Source organism: Oncorhynchus keta, chromosome 19 (genome assembly GCF_023373465.1).
Source record: "Oncorhynchus keta strain PuntledgeMale-10-30-2019 chromosome 19, Oket_V2, whole genome shotgun sequence".
In the NCBI taxonomy this organism is placed as follows: Eukaryota; Metazoa; Chordata; class Actinopteri; order Salmoniformes; family Salmonidae; genus Oncorhynchus; species Oncorhynchus keta.
Genome location: NC_068439.1, coordinates 33,213,182 through 33,229,832, shown reverse-complemented (window position 1 = coordinate 33,229,832; position 16,651 = coordinate 33,213,182). Strand labels below are relative to the sequence as shown.

General features: G+C 39.7%; 1 protein-coding gene across 1 annotated transcript in view; it reads left to right on the top strand.

Moving 5' to 3' along the window:
- LOC118398090 (A-kinase anchor protein 9) overlaps window positions 1-16,651 on the top strand; it is a 121,120-nt gene that overhangs the window by 5,814 nt on the left and 98,655 nt on the right. Inside the window, 2 exon segments of the mRNA XM_052470292.1 lie at window positions 12,779-13,048; window positions 16,379-16,423. Of these exon segments, the coding sequence (XP_052326252.1) occupies window positions 12,779-13,048; window positions 16,379-16,423 (315 nt within the window).

The following is a 16,651-nucleotide window of genomic DNA, read 5'->3' as shown; positions in this document are numbered from 1 at the left end:
AACCAATTTTCACATGTGGCTTCCTGCAGTTCTTGCATTGATCTCAAAACAAATGCATCTACTAATAACCGCTCATGCTGTAAACACTAGAGGTCGACCGATTATGATTTTTCAACGCCGATACCGATTTATTGGAGGACCAAAAAAAGTCGATACCGATTAAAACCGGGCTGTTTTTATATTTAATTTATTTATATATTTTTTTTATATAAATGTATTTATTTATTTGTAATAATGACAATTACAACAATACTGAATGAACACTTTTATTTTAACTTAATACATCAATAAAATCAATTTAGCCTCAACTAAATAATGAAACATGTTCAATTTGGTTTAAATAATGCAAACACAAAGTGGTGGAAAATAAAGTAAAAGTGCAATATGTGCCATGTAAAAAATAATGTTTCAGTTCCTTGCTCAGAACATGAGAACATATGAAAGCTGGTGGTTCCTTTTAACATGAGTCTTAAATATTCCCAGATAAAACGTTTTAGGTTGTAGTTATTATAGGAATTATAGGACTATTTCTCTCTACCATTTGTATTTCATATACCTTTGACTATTGGATGTTCTTACAGGCATTTTAGTATTGCCAGTGTAACAGTATAGCTTCCGTCTCTCTCCTCGCCCCTACCTGGGCTCGAACAAGGAACACATCGACAACAGCCACCCTCAAAGCATCGTTACCCATCGCTCCAAAAAAGCCTTACTCTGCAAGTACCACTTACTTGCAGAGTAAGTGGTACAACTACTTCAAGGTTTGAGCGAGTGACGTCACCGATTGAAACGCTATTAGCGTGCACCCCGCTAACTAGCTAGCCATTTCACATCGGTTACACCAGCCTAATCTTGGGAGTTGATAGGCTTGAAGTTAAACAGCTCAATGCTTGAAGCACAGCGAAGAGCTGCTGGCAAACGCACAAAAGTGCTGTTTGAATGAATGCTTACGAGCCTGTTGCTGCCTACCACAGCTCAGTCAGACTGCTCTTTCAAATATCAAATCATAGACTTAATTATAACATAACACACAGAAATACGAGCCTTAGGTCATTAATATGGTAAAATTCGGAAACTATAATTTCGAAAACAAAAAGTTTCTTCTTTCAGTGAAATACGGAACAGTAAAAATCTAACAGGCGGCATCCATAAATCTAAATATTCCTGTTAGAATGCACAACCTTCAATGTTATGTCATAATTACGTACAATTCTGCCAAATTAGTTCGCAACGAGCCAGGCGGCCCAAACTGCTGCATATACCCTGACTCTGTTGCACAGAAAGCAAGAAAAGTGACACAATTTCCCTAGTTAAAAGAAATTCATGTTAGCAGGCAATATTAACTAAATATGCAGGTTTAAAAATATATGCTTGTGTATTGATTTTAGAAAGGCGTTGATGTTTATGATTAGGTACACATTGGTGCAACGACAGTGTTTTTTTTCTCGAATGTGCTTGTTAAATCACCCGTTTGGCGAAGTAGGCTGTGAGTCAATGATAAATTTAACAGACACCCCATCGATTCTATGCAACACAGGACAAGCTAGATAAACTAGTAATATCATCAACCATGTGTAGTTTGATTGTTTTTTATAAGATACATTTAATGCTAGCGAGCACCTTATCTTGGCTCCTTGCTGCACTCGCATAACAGGTATTCAGCTTGCCACGCAGTCTCCTCGTGGAGTGCAACGTAATCGGCCATGATCGGTGTACAAAAATGCAAATAACCGATTGTTATGAAGACTTGAAATCGGCCCTAATTAATCGGCCATTCTGATTTATTGGTCGACCTCTAGTAAACACAGTCCAGTTTGTAGTAAATGGCACAGATCCATATATGGCAATGCTCTATTTGCATTTAGGCCTACTTGTTTATGCCGCACAAGTCTGTGTAGAGTATGGGGTGAGTAGTGCATGTCAATGCAATAGAATCCTACTCCGATGCCTTCTGCCAAAACAAAATATTTTGCGTAGTTTGTTTTGTTATGTTGCATTGAAAATGGCTAATATTGTGTTGATTCCATCACAATTGCCACTGTAAAGGAAAACATTGATTGTGTTAACAAGGGAAACTCTAGAACTTCTTAGTCAAGAGCACTTTGAGTCAAAATGCAAGCAGAGATCTACTGCTCAGATTTTGTTTTAACATGACTTAAATGTAACCCTATGCCCTTACAATGGGAGTTGTTGTCCCAAAGGCGGGAAGGCAGGTGACAACCTTAGGTCCAATATAAGCCCATAGAAACACATTGGGCTTATTTTGAACAGATTTAGGCAAGAGTGAAATATCTCGCATTAACCAATTAGAAACAGTACTGTTTCAATGAGGTTTGTGTAGTAAGCTATAGGCCCAATACCTTATCACCGCATATTGGCTTTGCTTGAATTGCCCTGCCAATGCATAGTAGTTCGAGACATTTTTTGAGGTAGGCTATATGATCACAGCGGTAATAGATCCGTTGTTGTGTTCATTTCCAATGAGTGAGCATACATTTTAAATAATTAGCTTTTTATTTTGCTGGGCTGATGGTGCCTGGATCTGATGGTCAGTCTCAGTGGAGGGGGGAGCGCAGCAGACTGAGGGTCTGCCTCAACATCCCTCCACTCTCCCATCATTTCTGCCTCATGAACAAATTCATGTTGTTACTCCCATGAACTTGTCGATGACAAGCATACCCATAACGTGATACAGCCACGACCATGCTTGAAAATATGGAGAGTGGTACTCAGTGATGTATTGGATTTGCCCCAAACATAATGCTTTGTATTCAGGACATAAAGTAAAATTTTTGCCACATTTTTTGCAGTGTTACTTTAATCCCTTATTGCAAACAGGATGCATGTTTTGGAATAATTTATTCTGTACAGGCTTCCTTCTTTTCACTCTGCCATTTAGATTAGTATTTTGGAGTAACTATAGTGTCCGTCCTCAGTTCTCTCCTATTACAGCCATTAAACTCTGTAACTGTTTTAACTTCTTATGGGCAGTTGGGACGGTAACATCCCACCATGTCAACATCCGGTGAAATTGCAGAGCGCGAAATTCTAAAATACCAAATTCAAATATTTAACATTCTTGAAAATGTGTTATACATCAAAAGAAAGCTTAACTTCTTGTTAATCCAGCCGCTGTGTCAGATTTCAAAAAGGCTTTACGGCGAAAGCAAACCATGCGATTATCTGAGGACAGCGCCCCGCATACAAACAAATACATCATATTTCCACCAGACAGGTGCGCCACAAAAGTCAGAAATAGCAATATAATTAATGCCTTACCTTTGAAGATATTCTGTTGGCACTCCAAAATGTCCCAGTTACATCACAAACGGTCCTTTTGTTAGATAATGTCCTTCTTTATGTCCCAAAAATCTAAATTTATTTGGCACGTTTGATTCAGAAATACACCGGTTTCAACTTGCCCAACATGCCTACAAAGTATCTAATAAGTTACCTGTAAACGGTCCAAGCATTTCAAACAACGTTCCTATTCCAATCTCAGGTACCCTAAAACGTAAATAATCCATACAATTTAAGACGAATAAACTGTTTCTAATTCCAGATAAAAACAATGTGAAGCGTGCTCCAGTTCACGGACATTTAAACAGTAGAGTCCACCTGGAGTGACACTTACAATGAATAGGACTACTTCTTAATTTCTCAAAAGAAAAACATTGAACAATTTCTAAAGACTGCTGTCATCTAGTGGAAGCCATAGGAACTGCAACCAGTTTCCTAATAATGAGGGTATCCCAATCCTTTAGTGTTTTCTATCCAGATCTACCAATTATATTCATATCCTAGTCTCTGGCCCTGAGTAACAGGCAGTTTACTTTGGGCAAACTTTTCATCCAGAGGTGAAAATACTGCCCCCTACCCAAGAGAGGTTAAAGTCACCATTGGCCTCATGGTGAAATCCCTGAGAGGTTTCCTTCCTCTATGAGTTGGGAAGGACACCTGTGTCTTTGTAGTGACTGGGTGTATTGATACACCATCTAAAGTGTAATTAATAACTTCACAATGCTCAAAGAGGTATTGTATTTTTTTACCCATCTACCAGTAGGTGCTCTTCTTTGCGAGGCATTTGTAAACCTCCCTGGTATTTGTAGTTTAATCTGTTTGAAATTCACTGCTTGACTGAGGGACCTTACAATTAACTGTATGTGTGGGGTACAGAGATGAGGTAGTAATTAAATAATCATGTTTAACACTATTATTGCACACAGTGAGTCCATGCAATTTGTGACTTGTCAAGGAAGTTCTTGCTTCTGAACGTATTTGGTCTTGCCATATCAAAGTGGTTGAATACTTGACTCAAGACATTCAGGCTTTTCATATTTTATTAATTTGTAAAAAAAAAAATTCCACTTTAACATTATTGGGTATTGTGTGTAGGCCATTGACACAACATCTAAATTTAATACATCTTAAATTTAGGTTGAAACAAGAAAATGTGGAGAAAGTCAAGGGGTGTGAATACTTTGAAGGTACTGTATATTATGAGATGACTAAAATACAGTACATACTGTACATATTGAGTAAGAAACAGTATATGAAGTGTTGGCTCAAGTCTGTGTTGACATGCCAACTGTTGATCATCGCAGCAGCTGTCAAGATGGCTGTTTTCTAAGCTGTTCGGGCATTGTGCCAGCAACAGCAAGTTGGCTTACCTCATCACAGGAACGACACTAATAGTGTTTTCAAGCTCTGACACAGCCTATTTGACTGTTCACGTAAATGGAGTTTAGACCTAGTTGATTTTAATATTATTCAGGGATTTTTCTTCCATTCAAATCCTTGGGCGGGTGACCTAAGTGTCGTTGTTTTTTTTTTTGTGGGGGTGCCGAAGTCTAAACAGTGCCATTTATGTAAAATAAATCATGATTTTTAGGATGGCAAGAAGCTTTGTTTTTAAACTGAAATGACTAAAACCAGATTTAAAGTATGTAGAAAAAATTATAAAACAATACATACATTTATTATTATTTTTAATAATTGTCAAGAGAATTTTGTTCTCATGTTCATTTTTCCAATGCAATTAATACACTCTGTCTGTTTCTAAGAATTTGTAAGGTTCTTATTTAAATGAAACGGAAAAAGGTCAGTAAACTTAGCCAATAGTGTTTATTCCCGAGAGCTCTGCTCATAATACCATGTACATTGATTTATATACCTCACATTTCGTCATAAATGTCCCTCCTCTCAGATACAATGGCAATATAGTTCACAAGCCTTCTCAAATTGTCTGCCACCTGTTAAACAATCTACTACAAGCCCAAGGTCTCTCCCCTCCCTGGGTGGGGACAGAATGTCCTGTAAGGAACACAGTATTCCAGCCGGTCTGACGATAGCTCTATTAGTTTCTAACAAGGAACAGAAAGTCCTTGTTCTAATTCTTGACTAAAACTACACAAATTATATTCAGTGTTTTGATTATAATAATATTCATACATTCATACAGTGACAGGGTAGTATTCGGTTATTTATATTTCTACGTTAAATCTATACATCATCTAGTCATTATTCATATAAATCCCATAACAATAATATAATCTTTAAGAATTTACAATCAGTAGAAGCTAGTCAGTCAGGGATAATTTCAAAATACAAAACAACACTGAATTGATCAGTATTGATTTTTTGTTATGTTTTAGCAAAATAATGCAGCATTAGCCATGGCAAAATGAATAGAATTGCAGGAAATTAGCTTTAATCTGCAGAAGGTTCTCTCAGCTCCATGGAGCAAGTTCTATAATTGTAGGAAATTGGCCTAAAAAGTCAAATTTCTCTAAACCGCCAAGATGGGTGTCTCTAAAATGTTCTCGACAATTCAGCCACACCAATGGGCTGAACATGCCCATTGCCACACCCCCTGCCACTCCCACTACTTTAGGCCCGTTTTAATCCAGAAAAAAAATTCTGTCCATAAAAATGTCTACAAGAGGCCTATTACTTTAAGGATATCTTGACATTACTTTACGTTGGGGGCTTATTGTTGGGTGTATGGCATTTTGTTTATGCTCTTGGAGGTTGCACTTTGAGTCAATCCTGCAATCCCTATAGCAAAAAGGTCTGTGCTACTTCCGATTCACAAGCAATTACAACTTTTGTCCTGAATCAAGTTTTATTCTCCCGTACGGTGGTCCTACTCTGTTTAGTCCATATTGATTGTACGTTCAGAGCCTTTGGATAATTAATCAGCCTCGACTCCGCTAATGATTTAATTTCGGTCTCAAGCTATCTTGTGTAATGGTATACAAGATCGGCCATTGTGATCACCAGAGCTGAGTGCCCTTAGTTCCACCACTGAACACATTCATGACCATTTGGAGGTACAAAACTGTTAGGTTACCTTGAAATTTTCCCAGTTTGTACATCCAGGTGTGGTTCGTGTATTGTTCAGACTTAGGCTATAGCATTAGATGCTCAGAGGTTAAGTCTTTCTTGTATTTGTTTTGGCAATGAAGGCGGGTGTTACAAATGTGATTAAGGTTCCACATATATAGGCCTATAACTGCACTACTGACAAATTGAATCTGGTTATTTATGTTGATTCGTGTTCATTGTGTTTTAATCCGTGCCTTTACATTGGGTTACAAAAATGTTTTCACAGTAGTTTGTTTTCTGTACCCACTAGGCTATCTATAATGGGAATGCTCTCTGTTTAAATGAACGATCACTCACTTACCGCAAACATTACTCAATGTGCCATAATTGATCAAATAGAAAGCCCCCAAAAAACACTGAATTTAGCATGGTACAGTGTGCTCTTTTCGGCATGAATTGTGTTAATCTATCGTTATTATCTGTGGGGATAAGCAGTGACACTGAGGAACAGATAATCGCTCTCTTGTAAAGGCACCAGTGGCTGCATTAGCTAACCTTTGTGAAACAACTCAATGAGGTGGAATGCTTGATGCAGAAATCTCTAGAATTATCGTCCAACAAGCCAGTATTTAGATTTCAAGTGCTTAGAGTGCTATATGAATAAGCAGCGACGATTTACGCTCGCTGACTGCCAAGTAGGCTACATGTTTGTCCCAGATAAAGAATGTTTGCAAAACATTGTCACTTGCTCCATCTTTGAAGATGCAGATGGCATTATGCACCTACGTAGGCCGCAGTCCCATATGCTTATCCAACTCGATGGTCCTCTGCCAAATAGGGCAACACAGCATCATTTGCCTTGGTAGTATTGTAGTATTCCCAGTATTTCAATTTACTGGGAGAAAATAAATTGAATTTGTTTATGCTGTGCATATCTCCACAGATCTGGACTTGCTCAGACCATCTACAAACTATTAGACTACAGTACAAGGATAATGCTAGCTGAAACTCTATTGACATACAGTAACTCTCCAGCCTCCCTATGTGTTAAAGTAAGCCTAGTTGTTGCGTGTTGCAGTTTACACTTAGCCTAATGACACTGAGTGTGTATTTATGAAGATATAATCTGTATGAACCAAAAGTACTGATACACACACACACTGAAATTATTAAAAAAAAAAAACAAATACAATTATCAGCACTCTGCACTTTTTGTGTGTATAAACATTAAAATAATAACTTTAACATTAAAGATGGCACCATGTGGCCATGAGAGGTAAAAGTTTCCCTAGTGCAGGTTTAAATGAACACAACCTTAAGTAAGTAAAGCAAAGTAAGTAAAGCAATGTGCATGTAAGAACAATACAACCATATGTAAACAAATCCAATGTGCAGGTGTTTACATTAAAATATGTAACCAAATCAAATGAACAGCACTGATTGTATGTCCGTTCTCTCCTTCATAAAGAAATACGATTCTGCTGGCCTAACATCCTGTATGGATTCATATTTGTTCACTTGAGATTGAAATGTAAAAAATGTTAGCATATTTACTTTGTCCAGTTTAAGTAGGGATCTGTGAGGGTAGTCCATGTGCCCGTTGACACTGAACACTCTGTTGCTCGGATGCACAAAAGCTTCCTGGCAAGGTGAGGCAGCTCTGATGCATTGCCCCCAACCAAGCCAGACATTTCCCCTCCGATGCCGCTTTGTGGTTCTTCCCTGACTTGTGCAGCTTCAAGGCCTCCTGGATACAGCTGTCAATGTCAGCTTTTGCAGCTTAGGCTCATCTAAAAAGCTCCTTTTGAAGCAGGGGTTAATGAAACAAGCCATGTGCATGACTCTTTGCGTTCTCTGTGTATCTGTTGTTAAGGTATTCTCTCATTACCCTTTTCATCTCCTTGGTCAGGGATGGCTCTGTATCCTTTTCCACCAGAACGTCACGGATGATGTGGTCCAGGACAGGCTTGATGGCTGACAGTGTCACTCGTGACTCTGAGGCAAGTGTATCTGTCTGTAAACTTGCTCAGAGGTTCAAGGAGCTGGCACAGTTGCTCCATGACACTTTGTCGGCATCCTTGGGCATCAAATGTCATGTTCCTCTTTCCCCAGCCAGTGTCACACAGACTGGCTGCTATTGGCTGAGGAAACGCTCAAGCATCGTGTGTGTAGATCCCCATTGGGTTACCACATCATGGATCAGAGCCTTCTGTGGCATGTTGAGGGCAGCTTGCTTTTCTCGCAGTTCTCTCCTTTTCCAGCCCTGTGAGAAGCCTTGGACCAGATGACAGCAGGCCTTGACTGCTCTGTCAACTCTGAATTTTCAGAGCCTTTGTGATGGCCAGGTAACAATTATGGCCAAAGAGCCCAAGCCACAGATCTGGGAACTCTTCAAAAGCCTTGATCATGTTTGTTGCATTGTCTATGGTTTTGCAGACTACGGCTTTCTTGTTGATCCCCCACTATTCCAGCATATTCTCTAAAAACTCTTGTGCGTTTGTTATTATTGTGTTACATTATTATTATTATTATTATTCACGCACACACACACACACTCTTTGTTGCATTTGAGTATATGCAATGACCCCATTCACAATTTACATAAATACAAATGAGTCTTAAGAATTAATAAGACAGTGATAGTAATTGCAATGAGCCCAACAATTGACATAAATACAGCAGTATTGTATATCGTTTTTCTCCTTTTGGAACACTTTTACAACCAAGTCGACAATTGACGGATTTTAAATTAACAAAATTTGTTGGTTGGGTGACTAAACTACATCTCATGTTATTGTGTGCAATGGGCATATAGTCTGCAGACACACGACGCATACAGCAGCAGAATAACGTGTAGTATTTTTACAAGAGTAGGTAACGCTGAAGGCTTCACTTTACATTATTGACAAGCTATTAGCAAGTTAGACAGACAAACCATGACATTTTCCCCTATTCCCAAGTCCCCACATAATGCATTGAGCTTAAAGTTACCTTGCATTCGCTATAAAGGTGATGGTCACGAAGATAACTGGAGATTTGACGTTTTGCCCCCTTTCGCAGCAATTTTCTTTTTGCGTGTACGGCAGACACGGTGACAGTCTTTGATTACGTTTCCCTCAGCACTCTTGTAAAACCAAAAATACGACCACATTTCAGATTTGGTCCTCTTAGAAGGGTGACAAATCTCCCGAGTGCCGTCACTGCCTTCCGGCATGTTTTCACACAAAACAAAACCCACTTTGCATGCTGTGCCTGCGTCAGATTGTTGCTAACTTTGGTTAATGCTGCGGGTTTTTCAAACCAATGTTTTAAAGATAATTCAAATTTGAAATGGTAATGCTAACCATCTGGAATTTGACCATTGTTTATCGTGAAACTGGTAACTGTTTCATCCCTAGTTACATCTACCCTTACTTTTTCAACCTCTGTACCACCAAGTGTTCTACTGTGATTTTAATATTGGGCAATTCCAGCATTAGGGATGTTATTTTTGCATGCAAAATTACAACTTTATCTCACAGAAAGGAAAAATAAAATATAAATGACACTTTTGATGTGTGTGTCTATAGAACCCCTTGGGGGGAGTGTAGACCTATAACCAAAAAAGCAAACTCTAAATATTGGCATGTTGGAGAAATCAAGGAAATAAGAGGTGTTGTGGATATTTGCCTACATGAAATGCACAAGCTTTTTGGCGAGACTGAACATAAACTCAGCAAAAAAAGAAACATCCTCTCAATATCAACTGCGTTTATTTTCAGAACTTAAGATGTGTAAATATTTGTATGAACATAACAAGATTCAACAACTGAGACAAACTGAACAAGTTTCACAGACCTGCGACTAACAGAACTGGAATAATGTGTCCCTGAACAAAGGGGTGGTCAAAAGTAACAGTCAGTGTCACCATCAAAGCACCCCCACACCATAACTCCACCATGCTTTACAGTGGGAAATACACATGCGGAGATGATCTGTTCACCCACACCTCATCTCACAAAGACATGGCGGTTGGAACCAAAATTCTCCAATTTGGTCTCCAGACCAAAGGACAAATTTCCACCGGTCTAATGTCCATTGCTAATGTTTCTTGGCCCAAGCAAGTCTCTTCTTATTATTGGTGTCGTTTAGTAGTGGTTTCTTTACAGCAATTTGACCATGAAGGCCTGATTCTCCTCTGAACAGTTGGTGTTGTTACTTGAACTCTGTGAATCATTTATTTGGGCTGGTAACTCCAATTAACTTATCCTCTGCAGCGGAGGTAACTCTAGGTCTTCCATTCCTGTGGCGGTCCTCATGTGAGCCAGTTTCATCATAGTGCTTGATGGTTTTTGAGACTGCACTTAAAAAAACGTTCAAAATTCTTGAAATTTTTCATCTTCATGTGTTAATAAAAGTATTGATGTGCTGTCGTTTCTCTTTGCTTATTTGAGATGTTCTTGCTATAATATGGACTTACCCTATTTGGTAAAAGACCATCTTCTGAATACCACCTCTACCTTGTCACAACACAACTGATTGGCTCAACTGTATTAAGATGGAGAGAAATTCCACAAATGAACTTTTCACAAGGCATACATGTTAATTGAAATGCATTCCAGGTGACTAACTCATGAAGCTGGTTGAGAGAATGCAAAGAGTGTGCATAACTGTCATCAAGGCAAAGTGTGGCTATTTGAAGAATCTCAAATATAAAATATATTTAGATTTGTTTAACACATGTTTTGGTTACTACATGATTTAATATGTGTTATTTCATAGTTTTGATGTCTTCACTATTATTCTACAATGTAGAAAATAGTAGGAAATAATGAAAAACCCTGAATGAGTAGGTATTCTAAAACTTTTGAACGGTAGTGTCAGATCAGAGGCAGTAGGGACGACCAGGGATGTTCTCTTCACAAGTGCATGAATTGGACCATTTTCCTGTCCAACTCAGCATTCAAAATGTAACAAGTACTTTTGTGTGCCAGGGAAAATGTATGGAGTGAAAAGTACATTATTTTCTATAGTATTGTAGCAAAGTAAAATATATACATACTAAAGTACAGATGCCCCAATAAACTACTTAAGTAGTAATTTTTAGTCTTTTTTACTTAAGGTACTGTCTACCACTGCAAATTTGTAAACATAATTTGACAGAAATAAGCTTTTTTTTCTGGGATCTTTTATTTCAGCTCATGAAACATGAAACCAACACTTTACATGTTGCGTTTGATATTTTTGTTCAGTATGATTGACTGAAAAACCTTATTCGAGACTTGGCCTGTGTTTACATATTGTAAAATTAGACATTGGCATATTACATGGAAATTGATGTTTTTCTCATTAACTAAAACATAAGAGCAATTAATCTGTTGATACCCCTCAATTTAGCAGGCCTGGCATGATGCATCTGAAATATACTAGCCGCCCACATTTTCTCTCCAGGTCTCTGTGCTCTGTTAGAGCTTGTGAAAAGCAGGGGAGGTCAGCTTCTAGTAGATACACTCTTAAAAGCATCAGATTTGTCCAAGTGCCGCTCCAGATTAACCTGGGATTGTTCACACACCCTCGATCTATGTTTCAAAGAAAGCCTGCCCCCTCAAGGGATATGGAAATGAAAGTCTGAAACTCGATGAAGGGAGCACCGTGGTAGATTAGGATGGATTTTGGGCGACTTTTAGACTTTCGCTAATTCCAAAACCGCCATTTGCTTATGTAGCATTTGGCCATCTTTGAGATTTACATGGATCCAGATGTAATCCTCCTCTCCTATCAAACCGTTTCTCTTCCATTTGTTACTAAAGACATCACTTTGCACACTAATATTTAGGGGAGGGGGGACAATTGTAAATGGCGAAAGCTTTAAGGGGTGGTGAAAACAGCAGTTTATCCATATACCAAATTACCAATGCGTTTAAGTCATTAGATGTTTGACATATAGGGAGTTTAAAAAATGTAATCCTTTTAGCGGGTATTTAAAAGATTAGGGGTAGCCACAACAGGAAGCTAACTGTTGGTCATTAGGGGCCTATGTACGGTAAGGATTCACATTTGCATCCGAGGTTGCTAGCGCCGGGACGCATGCAATGTTTCACATGAGCTTTACCAAGCTATGTAGCACTACTGTAGGTATTTCTTCTCTTGTAGATTTTTCCCCCCAGAACATTTTTGAATTTGTAACACCAACTAAAGTAGTTGATTCTTGGGTAGGCCTCATCGAACTAATCATCAAAGATAATTTGACATTGATTGTGGTTGCTTTTTTAAAGGAGTGTAAAGTGTAGCATTTAGCCTATAGATGTAGTATAGTCAGTGTAGCATAGCCTCTAGCCTTAATAAACCTAGAATGTTGCTAAATTTGTTGGACTGCTTCTTAATCAGTGCAGACACACTGTAATCTCTGTATTTAACCTCACTGACCCTGACTTGCCTGTTGTCTGCTTTTCCTCTCCCTGTGTGACCCCAGTTGGCTGAGTACCGGCAGAGGAAAGCTCATGCCGACAGACAGAAGAAGAAGCAGAAGAAGAAAAAGAGGAGAGAAACAGACGACAACCCGGGTGGGGATGGACCGGCGAGAGGGGAGGCCGAGCAGGAGTTCGATCAGTCAGTGGGGGAGGGGAATGGGGGGGAGGTAGGAAGAAGAGGGAAACTGGACCCCCCTACCACAGAGTTTACCTTCGCCAGGACCCTGCACAGTGGTGAGACAGTCAAACACGACCAGACGTACACCATAGAGGTAAGGCCAAAAACTTCTCTACCATCCCTAACCATTGATTTACCATTTTGAATTGAGCTTCTCCTAGCGTGCAGCCTTGCTTGATTTGGAGAGTCTGCGTTGAAAAGACTAGAGAAGAAACTGGCTTGGCTCAGTAGTGTGAAAAGGGATGAGAACTGCTACTTCTCCTGGCCCTGAAATTACAGTTTATTAAAATGATATTGGTCTTCTGTGCTGAATTTATCACAAGGGCGAACTGATTGAGCTAATCAACCACTCATCAAGACCTAGATTAGATGGATCATGTATTTTAGTTCTAGGTTCTTTTTTTGCTGATGCTATGTTGAAGTAGCCTATTGTGTGTAGGGATACACTGTAAGCAGTAGTAGCCTATATTTATGTGGCTTCCTGTATTGTCCATACTGATCATCTAGGGAAAGATCATGGTAACTTGAATTAACACTAAATGTGCTCTTTACTTCTAAAGCATTGGTACAGTTTTTAAGATGCACATTTTAATTGCTTGGCTTGAAAAAGTATGATAATTTATGCACTCACTACTGTAAGTTTCTCTGGATAGAGTATCTGCTAAATGACTAAGATGTACATGTGAAATGTTGAATAGAACATTGGATAATAAAATGCTGTCCAAACATGACATAAAAAGGTTTTGGTAATCACGCATATTCACTGCCTGATAAGGGATTCACATTTTGTTGCATAAAAGACATTGTCTGAATCCGTTCGAGCAGAATGGGCAGTGTCTCAAGTCTCAGATAACAGTCTCTGGAATCAACCTATGCGTTGCTATGAGCGACTTTTGTGAGTGCCGTTTTTCGAAGGCGCAATATTGAAGCAGTGTTTCCCAAACTCTTTCCTAAGGGCCCTAAGCGGTGACCCTTTTGATTTTTGCCCTAACACTACACAGCTGATTCAAATGATTAAAGGTTGATTATTTGAATCAGCTGTGTAGTGCTAGGGCAAAAAACAAAACGTGCACTACGTGGGGTCCCTAGGACCGAGTTTGGGAAACTCTGGGTTAAAGGGATGAGCAGCTAATAAGTGTCCTTGTTAGTGCTGTGTTACCTCTTGATTTGCTGAGTTTAACACCTGAGTTACAGCTGGCAAACTGCATTTATTTTATTTGTGTGAATATTGTTAGAGGGTTGGGTTGGAGTATTCTTTCAACTTTGGTTAGATAATGAGCAAAATAATAACCAAATAGATAAGTAAAGGATTTGGTGAAAATTTTGTTCAGACTTCTTCCTGTCTCTTCAGACATTTCTTTATAAAGCTTCATTGCAAGCTTGCTCAATGATTCTCTCCTTCGTTCAAATGACCGTCTTATCCTGTCATTTTTAATATAGCTCGCCGTTACATCACCAATGTGAAAAAATGTCTGTTTCACAGACAATCGGCAAGCCCCTCACAACCTTGAGCGCATTCACAAGCATCAACCAGGCTGTATGCACCATGCCACCCCCAACTCTGCACCTACACCGAACAATGCAAACTCCTCTCTTTTCTCCCTCCCTTCTGTTCCTTTGTACTACTTGTGTCACGAACCACATTAGTTTTCATTCCCTCTGTTGCTGAAAAACCACACAGTATTTCTTCTCTCCTTGCCACCCGAATGTGACTAGGAAATGATGGGTTGCCGTGGCAACAGAATTGCCTTTAAACTGTTTAAGCCGCCTCATTCTTTGGTTGGAGAGCTTTGTGGCCTTGCAGCACAAAATGGACACGGAGGTGATTGAATAGAGTGGCTCCTTCCTGTCTTTTCTTTTGGTGGTCGGTATTCTTGAGGTATAGCTCAGCACTTTCTCCTACTGTATTTCTATAGGCATGCAGACATTTTGAGCAGCACCTGTTTGTCATGAATTCCTACTTCTGTCATTTATGATAAAATAGGTAGGTCCAAGATGCTCATGAGTTTAGACTCATGCCTTTGAGTTCAGACTTACCTGAATCCATATTTGTAATAATGGGACTGATAAATGGTTCAAACATTTAGTTAAAACCATTTTGTTTTTAAGTCTGTTTGTTCTCCAAACAATGGGTTTTCATTTCCAAGACAAAGGGTGTAATTGGCCCTGGGCGCACCATTGAATGAACACGGAGACGTTCTAAGTAGCCATACAACTTCCCTTGCAGAGAGGGGTTGCTGTGGAAACACCAGCTTCAAAGTGTTCCCCTCCAAGCTACTTGTATAGGCAGACTGGTTCACAGAGATCTGTGCGAGTGCTAACCATAATTCCATTGAAAAGAAGCTGTCTTATAGAAGTAGGTTGCGCCCGGTTATTGAATGTGGCACCCCATGCTTCCAAAATGCCCCAATGAATGTCGGTCAAACGGGTTGACAGCATTTGACATCGCCATAATTAACCCATTCTTCTTCCGAAACTGACCAGAACTGGCTGCACAAAGGCTAATCGGAAATGAGAGGGCAATAGCCTTGTCATATCATGAACAGCAGAATTCTAACTGTACACTCAATATTGACCTAGGATGGGCTTGTTTTAGCTAAAACTGCATACTCATGTTATGGTCCATCAGTTTTAATGCACTTTGAAGCTTTGTTTTTCCCTATGCTTGTTTTTTAAATTATATTTAAAAATGTATAATTTTTTTTGCCCCTTTTTCCCCTGAATTTCGTGATATCCAATTGGTAGTTAGTCTTGTCCCATCGCTGCAACTCCTGTAGGGACTTAGGAGAGGCGACGGTTGAGACATGCATCCTCTGAAACACACCCTGCCAAGCCGCACTGCTTTTTGACACACTGCTCGCTTAACCTGGAAGCCAGCTGCACTAATGTGTCCGAGGAAACCGTCCAACTGGTGACCGTGTCAGCGTGCATGCGCCCGGCCCGCCACAGGAACTATCGGCCTACTGCTCCATAAACTCGGACAATAAAAGCTCTCATTTCATTTCTCCTCGTCTTGCACCATGGTGTTCCAGCTTTTGATCTGGTTCAAGTGAAATTAGCCCATCGAGAATAGGCTCTAATGATCATGGCCATTATTCCATTGAAAAGGAGCTGTCTTATAAAGTAGGCAAGAGTGCGATGGGACAAGGACATCCCGGCTGTCTAAACCCTCCCCTGACATGTACGATGCTGGGCCAATTGTGAGCCACCTCGTGGGTCTTCTGGTCACGGCTGGCTGCGACACAGCCCGGATCGAACCTGGATATGTAGTGACGCCTCTAGCATTTAGACCGCTGCACCACTTGGGAGGCCCCGTTCCCTCTGCTTGTTTGTGTGGGCCACTTGTACTGGTGACTATTATGGGGCCTATTATGGTCCTCCCGATGCAGGATCTGATGAATCCCCTTCTTGTTTCCTATTTCAGCCAGATAGTGAAGTGTCCACCACAGCCGAAGACTACTCCTCCGAGGTGAGTTAACTTCGTTGTAGTTTATACCAGAGAACACTTTTAAATGGAGTTAATACACTGTACTTGAAGGGATAGTTCACCCAAATTGCAAAATGTCTTGTTATCTCACCTTAAACTATTTCCCCTAGTGGTTAAGGTTCAGATTTGAGAGGGTAAGCTGATCTTAGATCTGTTAATAAGGTCCTTTGCTAGGATTAGTGTTACGGTTTGGGGCTTAGGTCCTTGGAC